General features: G+C 40.9%; 1 protein-coding gene across 1 annotated transcript in view; it reads right to left on the bottom strand.

The window, feature by feature from the left end:
* Nucleotides 1-22,089, bottom strand: part of INDH (INDH1(iron-sulfur protein required for NADH dehydrogenase)) — a 222,342-nt gene that overhangs the window by 119,206 nt on the left and 81,047 nt on the right. The window contains exon 5 of the mRNA XM_089378728.1: nucleotides 852-978. Coding sequence (XP_089234854.1) covers nucleotides 852-978 — 127 coding nt within the window. The remainder of the gene's footprint in view (nucleotides 1-851; nucleotides 979-22,089) is intronic.

Genomic DNA, 22,089 nt, shown 5'->3' with positions numbered 1-22,089 from the left:
AAGAATTATTTGGGGCACTTTTCCCTCTGTAGAGACTAACCCATGGGAAACCACTTGTCTAAGGTACATTAAAAATCAACATTAAAAACTAGAAAATGGGTGTAGAATCATGTCTTATTTGAGGGAATGAATTTCTCTAACAAGTTGAAAAATTGACTACTTAGAGTACATTGTTAACCTTATCATTTTATTTGATTATCCAATTGAATTCTTTGTAATGATGATGATCACGAGGATAGAATAAAGCGGAGTTCTATCTAAATATTATAATGCATGGGAGTATGCATTGAATATTAAATAGAGTCATAAAAATTGAACAGAATAAGGAGTGAAAATTAGCACGAAACTTTGCCTTTTTATGATACTTAATTTTGGGTTCATGCAATTTGACCACCACGATAAGCATTTGATTAGATGTGAAGGGTATATGAAAAATTTTTAATTTGGAGCACCAATCCACAATGTCATTAAATGTTATGTGACCAACTTGAAGTTAGAAAAAATAAGCCCATTCCAAGTTTTTCAATACCAAGATATAAAGAATAAACATGAAACAAAGATCATATATTAATATCTACTAATGGCCGAAATGAATCAATGGGTTAGCATATACATGCCAATTCAACATAAAAACAAGCTAGTGCATAAGGCATCTTAAAGCTATATCTAACTCCATATCTAAAGAAGGAAAAGTTCACCCACTGAAAGAGAAATGGACATTTAACAAGGTATCTAACATACAACCAACAACAAGTAGGTGAATTATAAGGAGTCCTAGCATGCATTATAAATTTCTTTGCATCACCCTAAAATTGTGTAAAGGCCTAAAATTTATGAATATAACCTATTACCTGATAATTGTAATCTTTGTGACATCGAGAGTTGGGCATCCCCAGTACCAGGGGGCATGTCTACCACAATGATATCAAGATTTCCCCAAGCAACTCCTCTTGTTAATTTCTCCAAAGCACTCATCACCTAAGGAGAAAAATGTGTCAAACTATTTCCATATCAAATAAAGAAGACAAACATGAATTAACAGTGGAGGAAAACCAGTTCAACAACCGAAAAAATAGAGAAAATGTACCAAAAAATTAATTAACAAAGCAGCTATTTAGACTGTATTAAAAAGTGGATTCATTCATTCATTAAATGATGCAAACTCATTACCTAAGTCACAGCAAGAGAAGAAATAGGAGTGTCCAACGCAGGGCATGTCAATCCCGGAAATAGGATATGGAGGACACATTAATCCATTTAAGAAAAAAAAAAGCTTTTACAAAACACTTGGAATCCTGTCAAATCTCAATTTTATCATTTACCTGCACAAGGAGAGAAAATAAGAGCTCTTTCCGTACCAAAAAAAAGTGAGTAAAATATCAATGAAAATGTTTCTTAGAGTCAAATGGGTAGGGACATGTCCAAGGCATGTGTCTATTTTAGGACACATGTCCTAGAGTGCATGTTTCCAACATGCAAGATACGGACATGGCTCCCCTACAAGGCATGTTATATCACTTAAGTCATTAAAAAGTAGGAGAGGAGTATGTTACATAACTCCCAGATACGTAACTAATAACCACTACATCAATTACTATATTAATGCCTCCTTATTACATATCAATTTTATTAGTGAGACTTTACTATTCATCTAAGTCCTAATACGTCTAAGTTCTCAATACAAAATGACAAAAGCTTTAGACAAGCAAGATGTCTATGGTCCACTCCAAAATAAGATCTGCAAACAGCAACTAAAACTGAAGTATATCTGAGAAGGTTGATAAAGCACAATTTACATCACCATATTTTTTGTCTAACTATTGACTCACTAGCTTAATGAGAGCCAATGTTTGCTAAATTAGCCTTTCCACCATTGATATAGAGCGTGGCTTGTTCATTGAACTTACCTCCTCCACGTCTTTGGCAGTCCAACATATCAAACTATTGTGTTTGCTTCTTTGAGGTAGCACCATCATCTTCACCCTCCTTAAGGCTCTTGTTTATTGCTTCATGTTCACCATTCTTGAGGATCTCCTTCTTATGCACTACAACAAAACAAAGCATAATATACATGTTGTTTGTTTTCTCTTCTTTTCTGACTTTGACTTGTTTCAACAACAATATTGTCTAGGGCAGACTTTCTTCAGCTTTGTCTTACCTAAAACTTCACTAGCATAGGCATTATGGCTGAATTTTTAGTGAAATTACAACCATCTTTCCTTTGAACCAATATTGCATTCTCAACTTGTTCTTCCACATCCATAACTACCATTATTTTCCTATTCTTATCAACAATAAGACACTGATTATTGCTATTTATGTCCAAGTGTAGGCTATGCTGCAGTATACTACCTACGAAAGTAGATTTTTCTCCAAACAAGGAACATAATAGACATGTGAATCATGACCTCTTTGCCTCTTAGTTGAATTAGGACACTTCCCTTTCCCCTAAACCTTGTATTCTTCTTTGCCGCTCAACACAATAGAATCAAATTGACATTTATCCTCTATTAAATCAGCATACCAATCAATACTGTTAATAAAATGTCTAGATATCCTAAATCAACATACCAATCAAATTTACCATTATTTCAATCCTTGTAAAGGTTTTATATCTAGAAGAACACTTTCTCTTTAGCCTAAGCATGGATCTATGCGTGTATGTCACACTTTAGGCTAGGTGATTATGTCCCAAGCACTTTAGGGTTATTTGGCACATGCTTTGGACTTGAGATTATGTAAAAGTCAAAACACCTTCATGTGGAGACCAGTGCCTTTGTTTGTCAATATATATATTATTCTTGGGGCTTATGGTTTCAAATAATCAAACAATTCTAGGGTTTCATTGAAGTGATAACAAAATGTTAAAATTGGCAACTAGGGCCAAACTCCATGTCAGTCATCTTATTTATGGCAGCTGATATTTTTCTTGGATTCCTCTCATCGAGAGGTGTAGGAATGATCTAAAGATCATCTGATTCCGACATGTATTCATGGAGATATGAATTTATTTGTGTTACTTGACAATTTGTCAAGGTCGGCCAGCAACCAAATTACCCCCACTCAACCTCAACGTTGCACCATAAATAGAGGTGGCCTTCAAGTCATTTGGTCACTCATCTCTTGTGATCTCTCTCCACTTGTTTTTGGGTTTTGGTGGTAGGAGAGATCTAAAGAGGATACGCTGCCCTAGCCCTATACGCTGTCAAAAGAGAAGGCTATACGCAGTCCTAGGTGGAGACACCTCTACACAGTCAAGGAGGGTTTATCTACGCAGCAAGGAGAGGCCTTCTATACGCAGTCTAAGGAAGATTCATATGCTGTCCAAAGCCGCAGTCAAGGAGGGTTCTTTATGCAGCTAGAGGAGGCTTCTATCCGCAGTATTTAAGGGTGCCCTAGCCACAGCATTTAAGGGTGCCCCAGGCGCAGTCAATGAGGGTTTATACGCAGCAAGAAGGGACACTTATACACAGTAAAGGGGAAGCCTTAAACCGCAGTCTCAAGAGGCTTTTATCTAGCCCTAACCGCAGTGAAGGAGGTCGATTCTCAGCTGAAGATACGCAGCCCTAAGTGCCCTAACCGCAGGCCTGATCCGCAGCTATTGTAGAGCCCTCATCCACAGTCCAATCAAGGAGTCTTTAACGCTGTCATATCTGGCCCTTATCTGCTGTAAGGAACAGCACTTATCCGCAACAAGTGTAAGGTCACTTAGCCACAGTCAAGGAAGTCTGAACGCTGTCCAAAAGTGAGCTGAGACCTCAAGACGCTGTTAAGGAGTCCTAAACGCAGCCAGAATCACAGTAGATGACAGCATTGTGTCAAGGTCATGAATAGGCATGAATTCAAGATTTAACTAGGCCTGTTGGAAGAATTTATAAGCTACAGCTAGCTGCTTTGCTAGGCTGCAAGCCAAAGCAAGCAGCTAAGGCTGTCCTGAGGTAACATTGCAGTGTGTATTAACTTCAGGTGGCAGCGTGGATTAGGAGAGTCTCTCCTTGGTGGATTGCAGTTCTTGAAAGGGGCTTGTTGTCTGACAGTGTGGAAGGTTACGGAGTTTCTCCTTGTGCCCTATCTAGAATTACGGGAGCAGGCATTCAGAGGAATATTGCTGCTGCATTGATGATCATCTAAAAGGATTAGTTACAGCACTCCTTGTGACTATTTGAAGTCTCATTGGTGCTGCATCCTAGAACAGTCATCATTATCAGAATGATGGACTTACTGCTGTTATACAATATTTGATTTATATATTTGTACTATCTCTCTCTCTGCTGAACTATTGAAGAATATAAGAAGAATTGATCAAGGGTTTTCCCACATTGGGGTTTGTCCCTGGCTGGTGCCACATCTTGTGTCCTCTTGCCTTGGCTTGTCTTTTGTTGTTTATGTTTATGTTCTATCTGCACTTCACTATCATGGTGATGTGATTGCTAATCTGAAATTGATATTGAGCTAATGTGAAAAACTGAAGTAAATTGCTCTAAGCATAGAACATAACTAAAATTAACACTAAATCCCAAAAAGCTAGGTAAAATAAATTAACTTACCCTAGGGTTTGAGGATCTAGGGTCTCAAACTTTTTGGAATGATTAAGGGAAAGAAAACGCTATCTCTAATATCTATTCCTTGAATACTTAAAACAAGGGTTTAGCTCAACAAGAAACAATGAAGCAAATACCAATTAAATTAACTTAGCACATAAACACTTATCCAATGGAATATAATACTAAGATAAAACAAATAAACTTACCTCACCATGCATCATCCAAGATCCATCATAAGCACCCATGAAAAGAGATCACATCACATCACAATTCCACCAAAGAAAAATCGCTCAACTTATCCATCCATAGCCAAATTATAAGAGATGAAAATCACAGAAATGTCAAACCTCCTAAGGGATTTCTCCCTCAAATTCACCATGAGAAAAATGGGGGGAAGTGCACCTCTAATTATAGAGGTGCTCAACTTCCTGCACATTAAAACATTAATTTTCTAGACTAAAATCCCACATTCTAGCCTATGGAGGGGCAAAAGGCCTTTGTCAAAAATAAAATAATCCAAACTGATACAATTTAGGGGCATTCATGCCACGTGTAGAAAGATGGGGAAGAAACTTCCAAATGATCTATTTCCATAAATGAGGGGAAAACGCAGGCCTTTTTAGCATCCAACCCCTAAAGGCCCTTCAAGCGTGCATAAGTTCCTAAGGGTGACTTTGCTTTGCATACAAGTTAGCCCAGTGATCTTCAGGTACACCAAAGGTAGGTAAGTAGGGCTTCATGGTGGGCACTCCTGCCTCAAAGGGTCTAAGCTCATTAGACTTCCAAATGGCACACATGGGCTTCCAAAAATAGTTGTCTCCAAACCCCTATCCAAAAGTGGGTTTTTCCATACCAAAGTAACCCCAAGCTTTTTAAGTGTAAAGGTCAGCTCCACCATAATTTACAAAATTATTCAACTTTCTTCAAATATAAGTTGGCCCTCCATCAAAGACTGTTTCGTATATATACACAGCACCAGGTGTAGGTTGGCCCTAAATTTTATATGCACTTAGGGTCATCCTATTTAGTATCTGGAAGACTGGAAAACACACACACATATATATGTGCCTCCAATCATTTTTCTGATGTCAATCCAATCTGCTCTCAAGCTAAGAGCACTCCCACAAACCTGAAGAATGCTTTACAGCATGTAACATCTGCTGGAATATTATATCAGTAGCCAACAATATGATCTTATTCCTCACTGTATTCTTGTCTGATGCAATTTTAAGGATCAGTACGAGTGCTCAATTAGGTCACACAACTCCTTTCTGGCCCTGAAACAGAAGACTGGACTAAAGTGACCATACCAATCAATCTGTAGCTCAGTTATGTCAAAGGTGTGGGGAAAATCTGGTGACGCAGGCTACAAACTGAACTTAAATGGCTAGGTTTACTTTGTTGAAGAAATCATGCAAACAAATTATTGGACATGCGTGGATACAGGCTGCACAGATTTCATGAAAATGCAGATGTACCTGCTGAGACTTAACGGTCCCATACACTTCAGCATCATTAGACCATAGTACTGCCCAAGAAAAACCCTCAGCAAAAACCAGCTTCACTGCTCCAACGAGACTCAGAAAATAAACCAGTGCCATTTTGATCTTGTTCAAAACCTCCTACAAACTGGTGAATAACAATCCCCATTGGAGTACTCCACCATCTGGCACATATTTGGAGACATATATCACCTTTTGGGGAGCCATGCACCTTTTTTATGAAGCCATTGGCATCTTGCTTGGGCAATGAGCTTGTTTGAGGAGGGTTTGACGCCTCACTTCTTGGATATGACTGTTGGCATGCTTTGAAGAGTTACGTGCACCTTGGAAACCTCAAGTTTGGACCATTGGAGCATTTTGAGAGGAGTCATCCACCTCTTGGAGCAACCCCTGCCACCTTGGACATCTTGCATGCATACTCGTGTCATCTTTTGAGTGGATGTTGCCTCAAAATATAGCAGGTCTTTTGAGAAGGTTCACAAGACAAGAAATAAACCAAGGGACAACAATGAGGTGGAGGCCCACTGTCACAACAACACTCCACCTCCTGCTCTTTAGTGGAGTTTCACCACGACAGAGGCTTCCCGGTATTCGTCACCTAATAGATATTATAATGCAATAAATACTTGGATAAGCTCAAGGAGGGCAATATGACTAAGAACAAGGCTCAATCCAATGAAACAAGGAAGAACATGCTCTCCAAGAAACCTATCAAGGGTACATATAGCCTAGGGTTTGAGAAATATACAACAAGAGTAGCTCACATAGGCATATAATACCACGAAAAGGCTTGTGAGAATAGTTATGATGAACAAAAAGGAACTGCAAGCCTTCAACAAGCCCTAAGTTTAAGCCTTAATGCTAGACTAGCATTTCATATGGAAAAATTGCCTAGGGTTAGTGATGTCAGCCCTAGGGTGGCTATTCCAACCATGGAAAAGGACAGATTTTGATGTTATAAGGTTCAACCTACAAGAAAAGCCTCAAAATCAGCCAACTATTTGACCCTAGTTGAAGTCATCCCTACGCCCTAGCCTTAGCGGCTTGCCTTCATAGGCTGAAATTGAGAGAAAGAGAAGAAATAACAAAGTTGTTGTAATGTTTGATCATCTATGTGGAAGTCAATGTTAATTTGGCAGCTCAGTGACAAATTCCAACCATGGGACTAGATTCCTCTTTTTGAGAGAACCAATTTTGACAATTGAAGTGCTCAATTTGAACAAGGTAAAGTGTATTTTTGAATTAAAGCCCACATGTGGATATTTGATCAAGTCGGCCCTAAAAGCAAATTGGACACCCTTGAAAGGCTATAAATACAAGTGACCTCAACCTCATTTGGACATCATCATGAGACATTCTTCTATTCTCTTTCTTGGTTTTGGCTTGCACAGGTTTGAGGCACTTCCACGGAGAATTGGTTTGCACGAAGGAGAAATTACAGGGTCTGAAGCTCGCACGCGTTTCTAGGGTTTTGGGTCTTAGTTGTAGGCTTGACAAAGGAAATTTTTTACTATAGTAGCAGGCTTACAGGCTCAAGGGAGCGACTGGAAGCTCCCAGTCACACGCATGACTCTTCCTCCATGCAACTGGAAACTAGGGTTTGGTTTTCAGTTGACCACAGATTTCACTCGTTGACTGCAGGGTTCGGCAATTGACCGCAGACAGTGACAGTTGATTACAGGCCTCTGAATCAGGGTTTTGAGTATTAGCATTGTTGGGTTCATTTCATGGATATTGTTTAGTTGATTTTTGTTGGATAGGTTTATGGTTGAAGATATGGATTATTGTACTCTCATTTGCTGAATCATTCAATGACAATCTAATAAGAAGAAGAATTTGAAAGGGTTTTCCCCATAGTGGGTTTTGCCCTGGTCTCTGACCAATCCTATTGTCTCTATGTGTGAATGCTTTTCTTTTATTATTCCTTTATGTTCTGTTGCATTGATGATGATATCGTTCTTTCTACACAGTTGCATATGTTGTTGAATAATGATGTAAATCTGAATAATATTATGATGTTATGGGGTGAATTTAATATGGGAACAAAGAAATGCAATTATCAAACCAAAGAACAATATCCCTAAGAAAAATTAACATGGTTTCAGAGTTGGGTTGAAGAAAAGTCATTGATGATCACCTCTATCAAGACACCATTGATGGAAGCAAGAGAAGATGGTGGAGACCTAAAAGAATACTAGGGTTTGACGATAACCCTAGCCAATTTTTGTATTAGGGTTTGATGGAAATTATGAGATTAGGGTTTGGAAGAAACCCTGGTTTATGTCAAAGATTTGAGATATACAATCTAGAGACCCTAGCATGATCAATATAAAGATGTTCAAGCACTTGTGACAGATTTGTTGAAGCCCTAGATGGGATAGTCTCTATTAGGCCTGGTTGCTGATGAAGTTGGTAAATATATTGAAGGCAACACTGTTATATGGTCAATGGATAGTCATGGCTCTTGAAAGTTGGTTCAAGTGGGAGATGATCACCTCTCATTAAAGATAAGTACTTTTCAATTTATGGTGCTTCTTTATGTCCTTACTTTTAGACTTATTGATCTGATTATTGTTGTGATTATTACTTATACTTCCTGCATGTATATGTGAGTATTTGGATACCTCTAACTTCTTGATGAGATGTGATAAGTGGATCCTTCTTGAAGATCATCTGAGATGCAGGAAAAGATGGCTAGTGCAGGAAGAGAAAAGCTATAGTTGCCAATGACAAAGAAGTTGACAAAGTGCTCCCGCTGCCAATGTCAAATAATAAGGTGCACAGGTATCTGATTACTACAAGGTATGTATGGTGTATTGGTTCAAATACAATATTGGATGGCAAGGTAATCCCTAAGGTATGATGAGAATATCACCTTCACAAATGGCTCATGCTTGCATATGAAAGTAAGTTTGATTCATGATACTTATGATGAGATGATGCACTTGGTATTGGACAAGTATCTTACATTCTATTAAGTCATGGTAAAGCTACATAGTGACATTGATTTTTGATATATTAGCGCTCTTGATATTTGGCAAGCATATTTCATTTTATACATGATGGATTTCCTAATCCCGTAAAGAAGGCTAGCACATTGATTCTTATATATGGTAACTTGATTTGATTATTAATAATTGTGATAAGCATGATAACCATGATGATAGAAGTGTAACAATAAGATTGACATTCAGGATCCTCTTGTTGACATTGGTTTCATTTTAGCATCAGCACTTACTTTGGACTTGTATCTCTTAAGAGATTTTCGCTATCCTTCATGGTGGACAAAATTTTGGAGCATGGAATGAATTTTGATGTTTGGATCATTTTCTCTTGTCTTGGAGCTTGTTGATTGGCAAAATTTTGATGGTTGGATATACTCTTATACATGTAAGTTCAATTTAATGCTATTCTTTCTTTCTATTTTTTCACATACATTGTTGTTGGGATTTCGCTATACTAGGGCTAATTTACTGCATCCATTTATGCGAAGTTGTGGAAATTTGTTTCTAGATAGTGTTGCTTCATGTATGGGCCATGTATAATGAATGAATGTTCCTAGGGATGTTTCATGGTTGAAATTCATCTTGACAAGTCATCTATTTTGCAAAGCGAAGTATAAAGTCTTTGAAGTTGCTTTTCTGTCGCCCTAATGCTAAGCAAAGTTGTCTTTGAGACCTCCTTGACCTAGAAAACCAAAATCCATAGTCATAATTCTTCTTGACTCCAATCTCCCCAAAGGATTAGGCACTGGTCTACCATAAGGTGATCACCTTAAAACCTAACTTTCCTCTCACCTTCTTCCCTTTTCTAGGCCTAGTCCCATTAGGTCTCCTAGGGCATCATGTTTCTTGCAAACCACTCACCAAAAAAAATCAATCTCTTGGCTCCTACTGCACTGGTGTGTCTCCTAGGTCTCCTCCAAATTTGAGGAAATTCCGACGGTGGGATTGTGAGATATTCCAAGCCCTAATATCGTGATCGAATCTTGCCCTTGGTTTCCTTAGGCTAGTAACCTCATTGGGATCATCATATTTCTTGTATTAGAAATACTTTCTTTGATCCCTTTCTCTTCCCTAGTTGGGTCAAGTACATCATTGGTTGTTAAGTCCCACTACCTTGACCTATCTGGGAGTCCACTTGGTCCCATGTGGTCCCATTTCCTGTCAAAATTGATTCCTCAAAAACCACTTGGGAAACCAATTTCCATAAGGATTTTAGGGATTAGAAAGTTCCTTTGCAAGTCATATTCCTTAAACCTAGCCCTCAAATCGTCATCAACCCCTCCTAAATAACCCTACACCTTGCTTGAAAAACCAAGCAAGACCTAATTTTGAGTTTCTCCTGAAAAAGGGTTATTGGAATGACCTCCAATCCATTTCATTGATTTACCCTTCATAAGTGATTCCCTATATGTATCGAGTTTCCTCCCATCGGTGAAAGTCCGTAAAGAGTAGGGAACTTTAGCTGTGGTGACAATGGGCTGTAGCTCCATTGTTGCTCTTGACCTAGCAAGAGCCCCTCTATGACCCCTACTAGTTTTTGCGGTAACATTTTGGCAACGTTGCTAGGGAGGAAGCAAGTCCATTCATTGTCCAAACCCCTACTTGGCAACTCCATTCATTGTCCAAACCCCTAGTTTACTTGAAGGTAACAATATTCATCCTTTAACTAGGCTCGCTGCAAAAAGGGGAGAACAAACTCCATCACCTGTTAGAACCGCCCTTCTCCCTAAATTTGAAAAAGTCAGTGATCCTACACAAAGATGGCATCTAGCTCCAGCACTGACCCAAAACAAGACCAACCCAAGATGACCAAGAGTGAAAGACACTTGGTTAGTGTTTTCGCCCCCTTGAAGTTGAGTGATGATCCTAAACCATTACCTGAAAAATACAACCGATGGTTACCCAAATTCAAGGGAGATGCTACCATGAGTGCCTATGACTTTGTTGAAGAATTCTATTGGCACATGTCCCCTAAAATGATTTTTGATGAAGATAGGTTCATGATGCTTTTTGATTTATCACTTGAAGGACAAGCAAGAGAATGGTACCTTAGCCTTCCCCCAGCATGCATAAAAGATTCTGATGACTTCGAGGACCTATTCATGAGGAGATGGTCATGCAATGCCAAAGGCACCTTTCACATTGAAAATTTTTATCAAATAACCTGGGGAAGGGAAGACATCCAAAAATTCATTCAAAAACTTGATAGTGTTGAAATTCCTAAGTATTACATGTTAGAAATTTTATCTGTGTTCTTTTGGTTTATTTCTCCTACTTGTTAACTACGAACAAGTTATTTAAACATATAAATATCGAAATAAACACAATACAGTCTCAACCATCTACAAAACAACAACTAAAAGAAATAGCAAACACACAAGTGACATCGTTATTTTTGGACAACTCGTCCCTGGAAAAACACAATGCGGGAAAACCGGTGCAGCAATTCTGAGGGTTTATTTTATTATGCAGTCTATCCTTGAGTACAACTGGGTGCCAAACTGCCTCACCCGACAGAGAAAAATAACCAGCAGTAATACCTCTCTATTCGAAAGCAGGTATTCAGAAAACCGGCCCCGCGAAACCCTCTCCAGCGACATTGAAGCATTGTGTCAGCCCTCCTGGCCTCTGCATCAGCCCTCTAAAGCATTGCGCAGCCTCTGGAACCCTCTGCGTCACTCCTACTGCCCTCTGCATGGATGACGCAGGCCCTCTAGCCTCTGTGTTGTCTCTGCTGGGCTCTGTGTGGCCTACTCTGGCTTCTACGTCTGCCTCTCTGCCTCTGCGCTAGTCTCTCGGCACCATCTTTGCCTCTCTGTCCAGTACTCACTGCCCCTCGTTGTTGATCATTGATTCGACTTTACTTAGCAAACCCGCTCTAGTAAATCGAATGACTAATCACTCTGGTGTGTTCTCCAACTGGCCCTTAAGCCTCCTCTTATGCTTTTCCTGTTGATCCTTCAACGGCCGAGATTACATCTCTAATCAACGGCTAAGATTAGGTTTGGCTTGATCCATGTCTTTTGGAACCTTCTAACCCAATTTTATATTAATACCCATTAATATTTTATTTGTCCTAAGTTTAGACTTAGGAACTCCATTAAAAATATTAATTATTTTAATATCTCCCAAACCGGGAAGAATCTGCCCAAACCATTTCCGGGTCTTGTATATCTCATGTGCTTTAGCCTCTCCAACAATTTTCATGTCTAGAGCACATTCGATGCTACCCCAAATCAACAGAAAGGTTAGTCAAGGACATCCCTGATTGTTTAAAACCCCCCAATGCCAACATTCTTGACAAATTCATAGAAGTTGTGGGTGGCCACCTAACTTATGCATTAAGGGACAAAAAACCTTCCACATTGGTTGAAGCCAAAGAGATAGAAATGGAAGTTGAAGAAAACTTACAAATCTCGAAAGTGGATGCCAATGACCACCCTAGATCTAAAACCGAAGTCAAGAAGAAAAATCCAAAGATCAACATGAAGAAACCCTTCTGGCCATCCTTAAGAAGATGGAAAGGCTTAGTGAAGAAGTCAACTCACGTGACAGGGTCATCATGAATAAAATCATTGCCTTGGAAAGAGCCCAAAAATCTAGTTACATCCCAAAAGGAAAACTATTTCCCAAAAAGCAAAATGAAGAAGATAAACCAAGCTCATCTCGAGTCCCAAACACTTTGGCTCCAACTAATGCAATTGAGCAAGATTCATCTTCTGAAGATGAGCAAAGTGAGAAGGATGAAAGTGAAGATGAAGAGGTAGATGAGCAAGCTAACCTTGTAAAATCTGACATTTTCAACATTTTGCTAGGAGGTTCATACACACATCCTCCCATTAGTGAGGTCACCCTTGAAGAAGAAAAAGAAGAGCACATTCTTAATGCTAATAGTAATGGGAGATTCAAGGGGGTTCAAAATTTGCAAAAGGGCAGCAATAAAGACCCCACAACGTCTAAGGAACCCACCAAAGAGGACTCGTTGCCCAAGCAAACCCCTCCTAAAGAACCTCTCCCTGTCATTCCTCCCAAAAAGGGTCCCCCAACCAAAGCCAATCCGAAAAAGGATCCCCCAAGGAAAGAAAACACCAAGAAGAAAGAGAAGGGCGAGAAGGGCAAAGAGGTTGGGCTTAACATTGCCATAGAGACTACTATAGGGAAAATAACTATACCCGTTCCTTTGAAAGAGATTGTGAAACTTCCTGAACAACAACAGCAAATTAAGAAATCCCTAGGTTTTGAAGAGGAAGAATTGCCCGAAGACTTGCAAAACATTCATATTCCTGATCGAAACCCTGGGTGTGAGCCATTTATGCTCACTTTGGCTATCAACGACCTCCTATTACATAATTGTATGTTAGACACGAGGGCTTCCGCAAACATCATGCCTTTGAAAGTCATGAAGCAATTGGGTCTCAACATCACGCGGCCATATAGAAAGGTGTGTGGTTTTAACTCTAAGCCCGTGGAGGTGGAAGGTCTCATAAAAGACCTTAAGGTCTCTTTGGCTAGGAATCTCGATATATCACTTCTCATGGATGTTGTGGTCATAGACATTCCTGATGTATGGGGATGCTCTTATCTAGGAAATGGGGAGCCACTGTTGGAGGTCATTGTGAAAAATCAGTGACCTAATTCCTACTGCAGCAAACTGATGATATTTCTCCTATTTGTTAAATTCCTTTAAACAAATTACTTGCATTTTTTTACAGCAAATATCGAAAAACATACACTGCAGCCTACACAAAATCAATACTGCAGAAACTAAATACTACACTGGAGAGAAATAAACACACAGATCAACACAATTGTTTTTGGACAATGTCCCCGGAAAAACCCAACTTGGAAAAACCAGTGCAACAGCTGAGGGTTTTATTATTATGCAGTGGTTTCTGAGTACAAATCGTTAGATGCCCAAACTGGCAATCTGATATAGAGAATAAACTGGCAAAGAGTTAGTGAGAAAAATCTTACATTGTTACTGGTGATCCGACACTGATCAGGCTCTGGAAGGCTAGCCCCACACTGCCTCTACGCAGCCTTTGCGTCAACCTACGGAGATTTGCATCACAATCTTTGGGCTCTGTGTCACCTCTTCCTCTAATCTCCTACTATCTGGAAATTCGACAATGTCCCCAACTTCTGGCACTAGATCTCGACTCTCCCAGCTAAATTTCAAACTCCCTCTGAAGCTCTGCTGCACTGCCTCTCTGAACCTCTTTATGCCTTCTCTGCCTTGTACTCTCTAGATCTGGAAAACTCTCCTCCAAACTACTATCCCTGCCCCTCACTACAAGAAGATCACTTGATCTCTCTCTGGCAACTCAACGATGCTACTCTTGAGAAATTTGATCACTTGGTCTCTCTCACTCGATGTGTTCTTCATGTGCCCATCAAGCTCCTTATAATCTCTCGTTGGAGCACCAACTGCCAAGATTAAAACATAATCAAAGGCTAAGATTAACTGGGAGTTGATCCTCGTTTTCTTCTAGAAGATTCACACTAGATTTAATTAATACCCTTTGATTAACCAGATTTCCTAAGTTTATACTTAGGGAACCATTTTAAAAAATTAATTATTTTAATTAAATCATCTCTAGGTGGAATTTGCCCAAACAATTTCTGAGTATTGGAGAATCTTAGCCTCTCTACAAAGTTTCAAGGCTAGAGCACATCCAATGCTACAGAAATCAACACTCCCTCTTAGTGAGAAATGTGCTCTAGTGCTGCAACCCACCGAAGCATCACTCTGTCTCTACACCATCTCCTACTATGTTGTTGATGTCTGGCTCTACTGCCCACCAACTACTGCGCAACTCTGATATGAGTTGCATCTGTGCTGCTGTCAGCCCTACTGAACTGTTGCCAACACTGCATCTTCACTGCAACCCTCTCTCCATCTGTTGCTGCTACAATCTGCAACATTTGCAACAAAAAAGCATCCAAAATATTGAACCAACTATGGTCAGTATGATGCATCTATCGTCCGAGTTCTGACTGCTGCTAGCCTCTGCGTTGTCACTGAAGCCTCTACGTTGCTGCTAACTCTGCACTGTGCCAATTGCACTGCTGCCAACTCTGCTTTGCGTTGCTCAGTCTCTGACCTGCTACTAGCTACTGCATCTGTCACTCTAGCACCTGACTGCACCAACTGCCACTGATCCATCTTGCTACTGCATGTCTTGGGCTCCCGTAGCAAGGTACTGATTCATGAGGTGGACCTCCTCAAGAATCCTGCCCATCCTGTAGCTCTCTGGGGCTACAGTTCCAGATCACCCCACCTCACCCTTGGAGGCATCTCGGCAATCATGGCAAACTCTTCCTCCAGTCTAGAGGACAGCCTGTCGATCTCTGCGGATGCAGCTTGTTGATCCTACTTCTCCTCCTTGTCCTTCTTTCTGAGAGGACACTGAGTGTTGTAGTGGCCCAGCTCACCACACCTGAAGCACTTGATCTTCAGAATATCCTTCTTTCTTCTACGCTGCTCATGTTGCCCCTTTGATGCAAGAGCCACATCCTCCTCTTCCTTTACCTGCTTCAACCCACTACTGCTACTGCCACCCTTCACTAGATCATGCATCTCTTCCTACTGCAAATCAACCCATACATGCTCCCAATCTAACAGTTTTTCTCTGCCCAGGATACTGTAGACAAAAACTTGCCATTCTTCAAAAACGCTATTCAGCATTAATCATACAAACTCTGAGGGTTGGGGTGTTGATCCTACTGAAGCCAGTTGGTCCCGGGCATCCTGAAGCCTCGTAAGGAAGGGGTCCACACGCTCCCCTTTCTGCATCCTCGTGCATCTCAACTTCTCCTCTAAGTACATCTTCCGCTGCTCGGAAGATCCTTCGTATAGCGTAGCTAAGGCTTCCCACATCTGTCGGGTAGTATCCTTGTCGGCTATATGGGATACTACATGATCTCGAACCCCGTTGAGAATGATCCTCTTAGTCTTCGCCATCTCAGCCTTGTACTTCTTGAGCGGATCTGCATCGGTAGGTATAGCTACCACACTATCGACATAAGTTTTGAGATCATGCTCATCTAGAAGGCAGGAGATCCTAACCTTCCAGATCACATAGTTGGAGGCTTTGTCCAACCGATCTTGATCTCTCAACCCAGCTAATGCCATCTCTCCTAAAAAAGTCGAATTGCTCCCTCTTCTTCTCTGCACAACTGTTGCCCAGCTATTCGCACTCCATTCTGGAGTGAGAAATCTCACACACAGCTACTGCTACTCTGCTAGAAAAATTCGGACTTCTTGGTTGGAAATTCTCTGAGGAAGAAATTCCCTCAGTATGTGCTATTCTCTCCTTCTGATGCTATTCTGCCAGCAACTGCTGCAAAATAATTGCATCCCAGTTGAAGATCTGCTCTGCAAGAAAAAATACGTTGCTCCCTTCTGCCTCTAGAAAGCTTCGATCTAAAGAATCGAATTTCTCTGACTCACTCAGAGAAATCGATCACACTCAAAACTTCAACCTTCTTGGCCGAAGGACTGCGCTGCCTCTAGGGTTTCGAATTTCTGCCTCTACAGTAATTTTGAACCCCCTCTTCCTTTCTACAACTAAGCTCTTCTACTCACGATTTGTGCTCTGATACCATGTGAAAAATCAGTTACCCGATTCCTACTGCAGTAAACTGATGATATTTCTCCTATTTGTTAAATTCCTTTAAACAAATTACTTGCAGTTTTCTATAGCAAATATCGAAATACATACACTACAGCCTACACAAAATAAATACTGCGAAAACTAAATACTACACTGGAGAGAAATAAACACACACATCAACATAGTTGTTTTTGGACAATGTCCCCGGAAAAACCCAACTTGGGAAAACCGATGCAGCAACTGAGGGTTTTATTATTATGCAGTATTTTCTAAGTACAAATCATTAGATGCCCAAACTGCCAATCTGATACAGAGAATAAACTGGCAAAGAGTTAGTAAGAAAAATCTCACACTGTTACTGGCGATCTGACATTGATCAAGCTCTGGAAGGCTAGCCCCACGCTGCCTCTGTGCAGCGTTTGCGTCAACGTATGCATTTGCGTCACAATCTCTGGGCTCTGCGTCACCTCCTCCTCTGATCTCTTGTTGTCTGGAAATTCGACCCTTTAGCCCTCTGGTCTCACACCCCGACTTCTGGAACTAGATCTCGACTCTCCTAGCTTAATTTTGAACTCCCTCTGAAGCTTTGCGCAGCCTCTATGTAATATTCCTAACCCAGAATATTCCTCAAACCCCAGCAAAAACTCCAACCAAATATATGCAAATGATATAATAACCCAGAAGTGATCAAATAACAGTCGAACGACATATAATAATGTAAACCAGAAATATAAGCAGATACACAAGAAATGCAGCGAGAAATGCTAAGCCATTTTATTATACTGAGCAATATAATGAGTACAAGAGGTGATTAGACAGATGGCACCTCAACTTGCACAAGGCAAGTGAAGAAATACTCTCAAAATGACAAGAATGGCCTCTCTGCATGGATGCTGCTGCTGCTGCTAGGAAACAAATGATGATTTGGGGCTGCTCCCCTCGGAAAAAGCTGAAACTCCAGATTCGAGCTCTACTCAAGAAACCCAGAAAAACCCAAAAAGCTTTCCTGGAATGGCCAACCCCCGAAAAACACCCTCTTAGGGTTCTGCGCAGTTCATCAATGCCTTGCGCTGCCACTGAAGAAAACCCCTCTAAACTCTGCCTGAAACCCTGCCAAAAATCCTCCAATGAGACAAGAGCTAGACCCTTGCTCAATCTCCCAGCATAAATCCACCTGCAAAACCCCAATCCAGCACTACAACCAAAAAGAATTGCATCCCTCTCCAAGTACTGCACAGTTCTCCAAAAATGCTAATGAAACTGCTACTGAAATGTTGATAAAACTACTACTTAAATACCGATGGAAATACCTTGCCCGAGCAGGCACTCGAAGTCCCCCGGGGCTAAGGGTGAGATTTCTGAATGGAGACACTCAATGCACTAAACCAGTGTTGCGGGGGAGCGCCCCCCCCCCCCCTTCGAACCCGCTCCCGAAGCGCGCTCCGGGCGGGAGCGGCTCGGGAGCGGGTCGGGAGCGCGCTCCCCAAATCGCTCCCGGACGGGAGCGATTTTCGGGAGCGCGCTCCCGTAAAAAAATTTGCGCTCCCTGGTCTGTGAGGGAGCGCTTCAGGGAGCGATCGCTCCCGCGCTCCCGGAGCGCTTTTTAATGCCCGGGAGCGATCGGGGAGCGATCGCTCCCTGATCGCTCCCGGGCATTAAAAAACGCTCCGGGAGCGAATTTTAAAAAACCGGGAGCGGTTCGGCGGAAAAAAATTCCGCCGGACCCGAAAAAACAAAAAAATTTAACTAATTTTTTTTGGTTTATAAGCCCAATGGGCCAAAAAAAAATCATTTCAATGAGATTGAGCTTGAGCTTGAGAGCTGAGGAAGAACAAAGGAGCAAGGAGCAAGCGCTGAGGAGCAAGGAGCCAGAGCTGAGGAGCGAGGAGCAAGTGCCAAGGAGCGAGGAGCAAGCTTGCAAAGGTAAGTAACTTAATCATTTAGTTAGTTTAGTTGGTTAGGTAGTTAGTTTGGTTAGTTTAATTTACCTGTTTGAGTTTAAAGATCATTAATTTAAATTAAATTAATAAATTAAATGAATTAATCCCAATAAACTAAATTAATTTGCAGATTCAAGACTCAAACCCTACAAACATCAAACACAATGGACCTGGGGATTTTTATTGGCATTTTCCTCTTCCTGGTCCCTTTTCTGGTTATTATGGTGGTGGAGAGTAGGAAACGGAGGGGGCCTGAAACTGAAGAGGTGGATGAAGAAGCCGGAGGAAGTCAAATAGGTGAAAACCCCAGTGAGGAGGATGTGGAGGAGGGTGAACATGAGGGTCAAAAAACTAAACAAGACCAAACTCCATTGTGAAAATATGTTCAGAGGGCTGAAACAGGGAGAGGGGGTGGAACCACTAAATTTCATTGCCCCCATTGCAACACTGATTACACAGGCTCATACAGCCGTGCTAGAAGACACCTTTGCGGGAAAAGGGCATGGGATGGAGAGAAACAAATAGGAATCAAAACTTGCAACGCAGTGTCAACAGCAGATAGAGCCAAATACATAAAGGAAGAGGAGGACGCCCAATACAGAGCAAAAAGATCAAGGGGTTTCTTTGAAAGCTCACAAAGAACTCCTTCAGCATCCTCCCAAGGCAGTGGATATGGACATGGAGGCTCAGGGTCATCATCTTTACGCCGTAGAACCATATCAGATTTCCTTGATGAGGGGTGTAGGAATGATGTGGATTCAAAAATTTACAGGTTCCTCTATGCAAATGGGATACCATTCAATGTTCTAAGCTCACCTTATTAGCACGAAATGGTTTCTGCCATAAATGATGCCCCTAAAGGATACAAGAGCCCTGGGTATGACAAGGCAAGAACTGTTGGCCTTGATCATGAAAAAGCAAAAATATCACATTCTTTGAATAAAATGACAAGTTCTTGGACTGACAATGGGGTGTCCATTGTATCTGATGGATGGACAAATGTAAAAGGCAAGCCATTGATAAGTGTTCTTGCTGTGTCCCGAAGTGGTCCCATTTTTCTAGCTGCACATGATTACTCAGACAAGTTCAAGACCGCTATCAACATTGCAGAAGCATTGCTTGAAACAATTGAGCGTATTGGCCCATACAATGTCATCCAAGTCATCACTGATAATGCTCCTAATTGTAAGGCAGCGTGAGCAATTATTGAGGATAGATACCCGAACATATTTTGGTCTGGATGTTTGGTTCACACATTGAACCTTCTGTTGCATGATATTGTCAAAAACAAAAATGAACAATACCAATGGATTGATGATTTGTACAATAAAGGAAAAAAAATGATAAAATTTATTACAAATCATAGCAATACCCATGGCCTTTTCCGCAGTCACTCGAGATTGGAGTTGCTGAAGATTGCGAGGACTAGATTTGGTAGCTATTACCTCACCTTCAGGCGCCTTTTGAAGGTAAGAGAGGGTTTAGCTAGCATGGTATCAAGTCCAAATTGGCAGGTGTTAAAGGAAAGGGCTACAAATGTAGCTGACATTGCAGGTTTTGAAACGGTGGAGGAGGCCGCTCTTGATGGGCAGTTTTGGACAACTGTGAGACAGGTATTGGATTTCACCAAGCCAATTTATAACATGATTCGGTTTGCAGATACAGACAAACCAGTGATTGGCGAGGTGTATGAGCAAATGGATACCATGTTGGGGGAAATAAAAGACATTGTTAATAACAGAGATCCCGACTTGTACAATCTGATTCACGATTGTGTGTGTGAATGGTGGAAAAGGCTTAACCTTCCACTACATTGCTTGGCGTATATCCTTACGCCAAAATACTACTCAGATTCTTGGTTGGGCAAACCTGCAGCAGGGGGTGGTGTTAGGACCAAACCCCATTTAGATCGAGAGGTAACTAAAGGATATCTGGATGCATTAGAAAAGTTGGTGCCTGACAGGGAGGAATGTGCAGCTGTGCGCCTTGAAATAGGCAGATACTTCACTGGCAGTGGTTTGTATGGTAACTTCCATGCAATGGACGACAAAGATAAATTTGATTCTCTCACATGGTGGGAAACATATGGCGGCGACGGACTTTTGCGAAAATTGGCATTGAAAGTTCTTGCACAGGTTGTAAATTCTTCTTCTGCAGAGAGGTGTTGGAGCACCTACAGTTATATACATAATGTGAAAAGAAACAGGCTCAACGAAAACCGAGCAGAAAGCTTGGTTTATGTGCACTACAATTTGAGGTTGTTGAGCCATTACTGTGATCGGGCTAATGAAGATCCCACATATAAAATTTGGGACAATCACCCTGAGGACGACAATTTGGAGGATGGCATTGTACATATGGAAGAACTAGAAGATGAGCTTGTACGGGATGAAGCTGAAGCAGCTGCAGCAGCCATGCCACCTCCACCTCCACCATCCAGTAGCAGTTCTCAGGGCCCGAGTCTTGTTCCATTGCTGTTGCCACCTCCATCGACACCCTCGCGTGGAAGCTCTAGTTCTGGTCATCGGTCTGGGCGGGAGACTCCTAGAAGACCACCACGACCTACTTATACTCCTGGAGACTCTCGTGGCAAGGGCCACTTGTAGATTTACAGTTTACTTGTCTTTTTTAGTTTCTATTAGACTTGTCACTTTAGTTTTCATAACTGTTCAGTGTTGAGTTTTGAGTCCTTGACTCTTGACTCTTGACTCTTTCATATCATTATGACATTATGATATTTTTTGTAAACATTATATCACTGTGACAATGAAAATTTGAAGTTTGAAGTTGGGCCTTGGCAATTATAACTCATTGGTAATGATTGTGAATTATGAATATGATGCTTTGTGAAAGAATAAAGTTGTTTCATTTCATCTCATTATTCATGTTTCATTTTATAAATTTTTAACATTTCATATCATGTTAACAGTTAGAAGTTAGGACTTAGAAATATCTTCGATATTACTTCTTGTAATGGTTAAACTTGGCTTACAAGTACAACTTGTTACTTTGGTGATCAATGATGATAAATGTTATTGAATTGAATGTTATTTTAATTTATTATTTTACTAAGGTTGATGACGATTATAATTTCTAGATGATTGATGTGATATGGTTCAATGATCAATTTATGTTTTTTATGTCTATTTCATCATTCTACATGTTTTTGTTGACATATATGTATCAAAAATTAAAAAATATAAAAAATATATATATTTTTAAAAAATCGCTCCGGGATTCGCTCCCAAACCGGGAGCTTCTGAAAATGGTCGCTCCCGCTCCCGCTTCCGCTCCCGCTCCCAAGTAACACTGCACTAAACAGTGCTGCAGACCAGCTAAACAGCCAGCGTGCTCAAAAGTCGAAACGACTAACTCCAAATGCACATAACTGAATGATCCAAAATGAGGGGGCTCCTCTCTATTTTATAGCCTCTGCCTCTCACAATCCCTAGGCTCACCTCCTCCTGCGTGCTTCTCCTCTT

Source organism: Pinus tabuliformis, chromosome J (genome assembly GCF_031772625.1).
Source record: "Pinus tabuliformis cultivar Carrire ecotype Pingquan chromosome J, CPIR1, whole genome shotgun sequence".
Classification (NCBI taxonomy): Eukaryota; Viridiplantae; Streptophyta; class Pinopsida; order Pinales; family Pinaceae; genus Pinus; species Pinus tabuliformis.
Note: the sequence above shows the minus strand (reverse complement) of the source record. Positions and strands in the feature narration are given on the sequence as shown.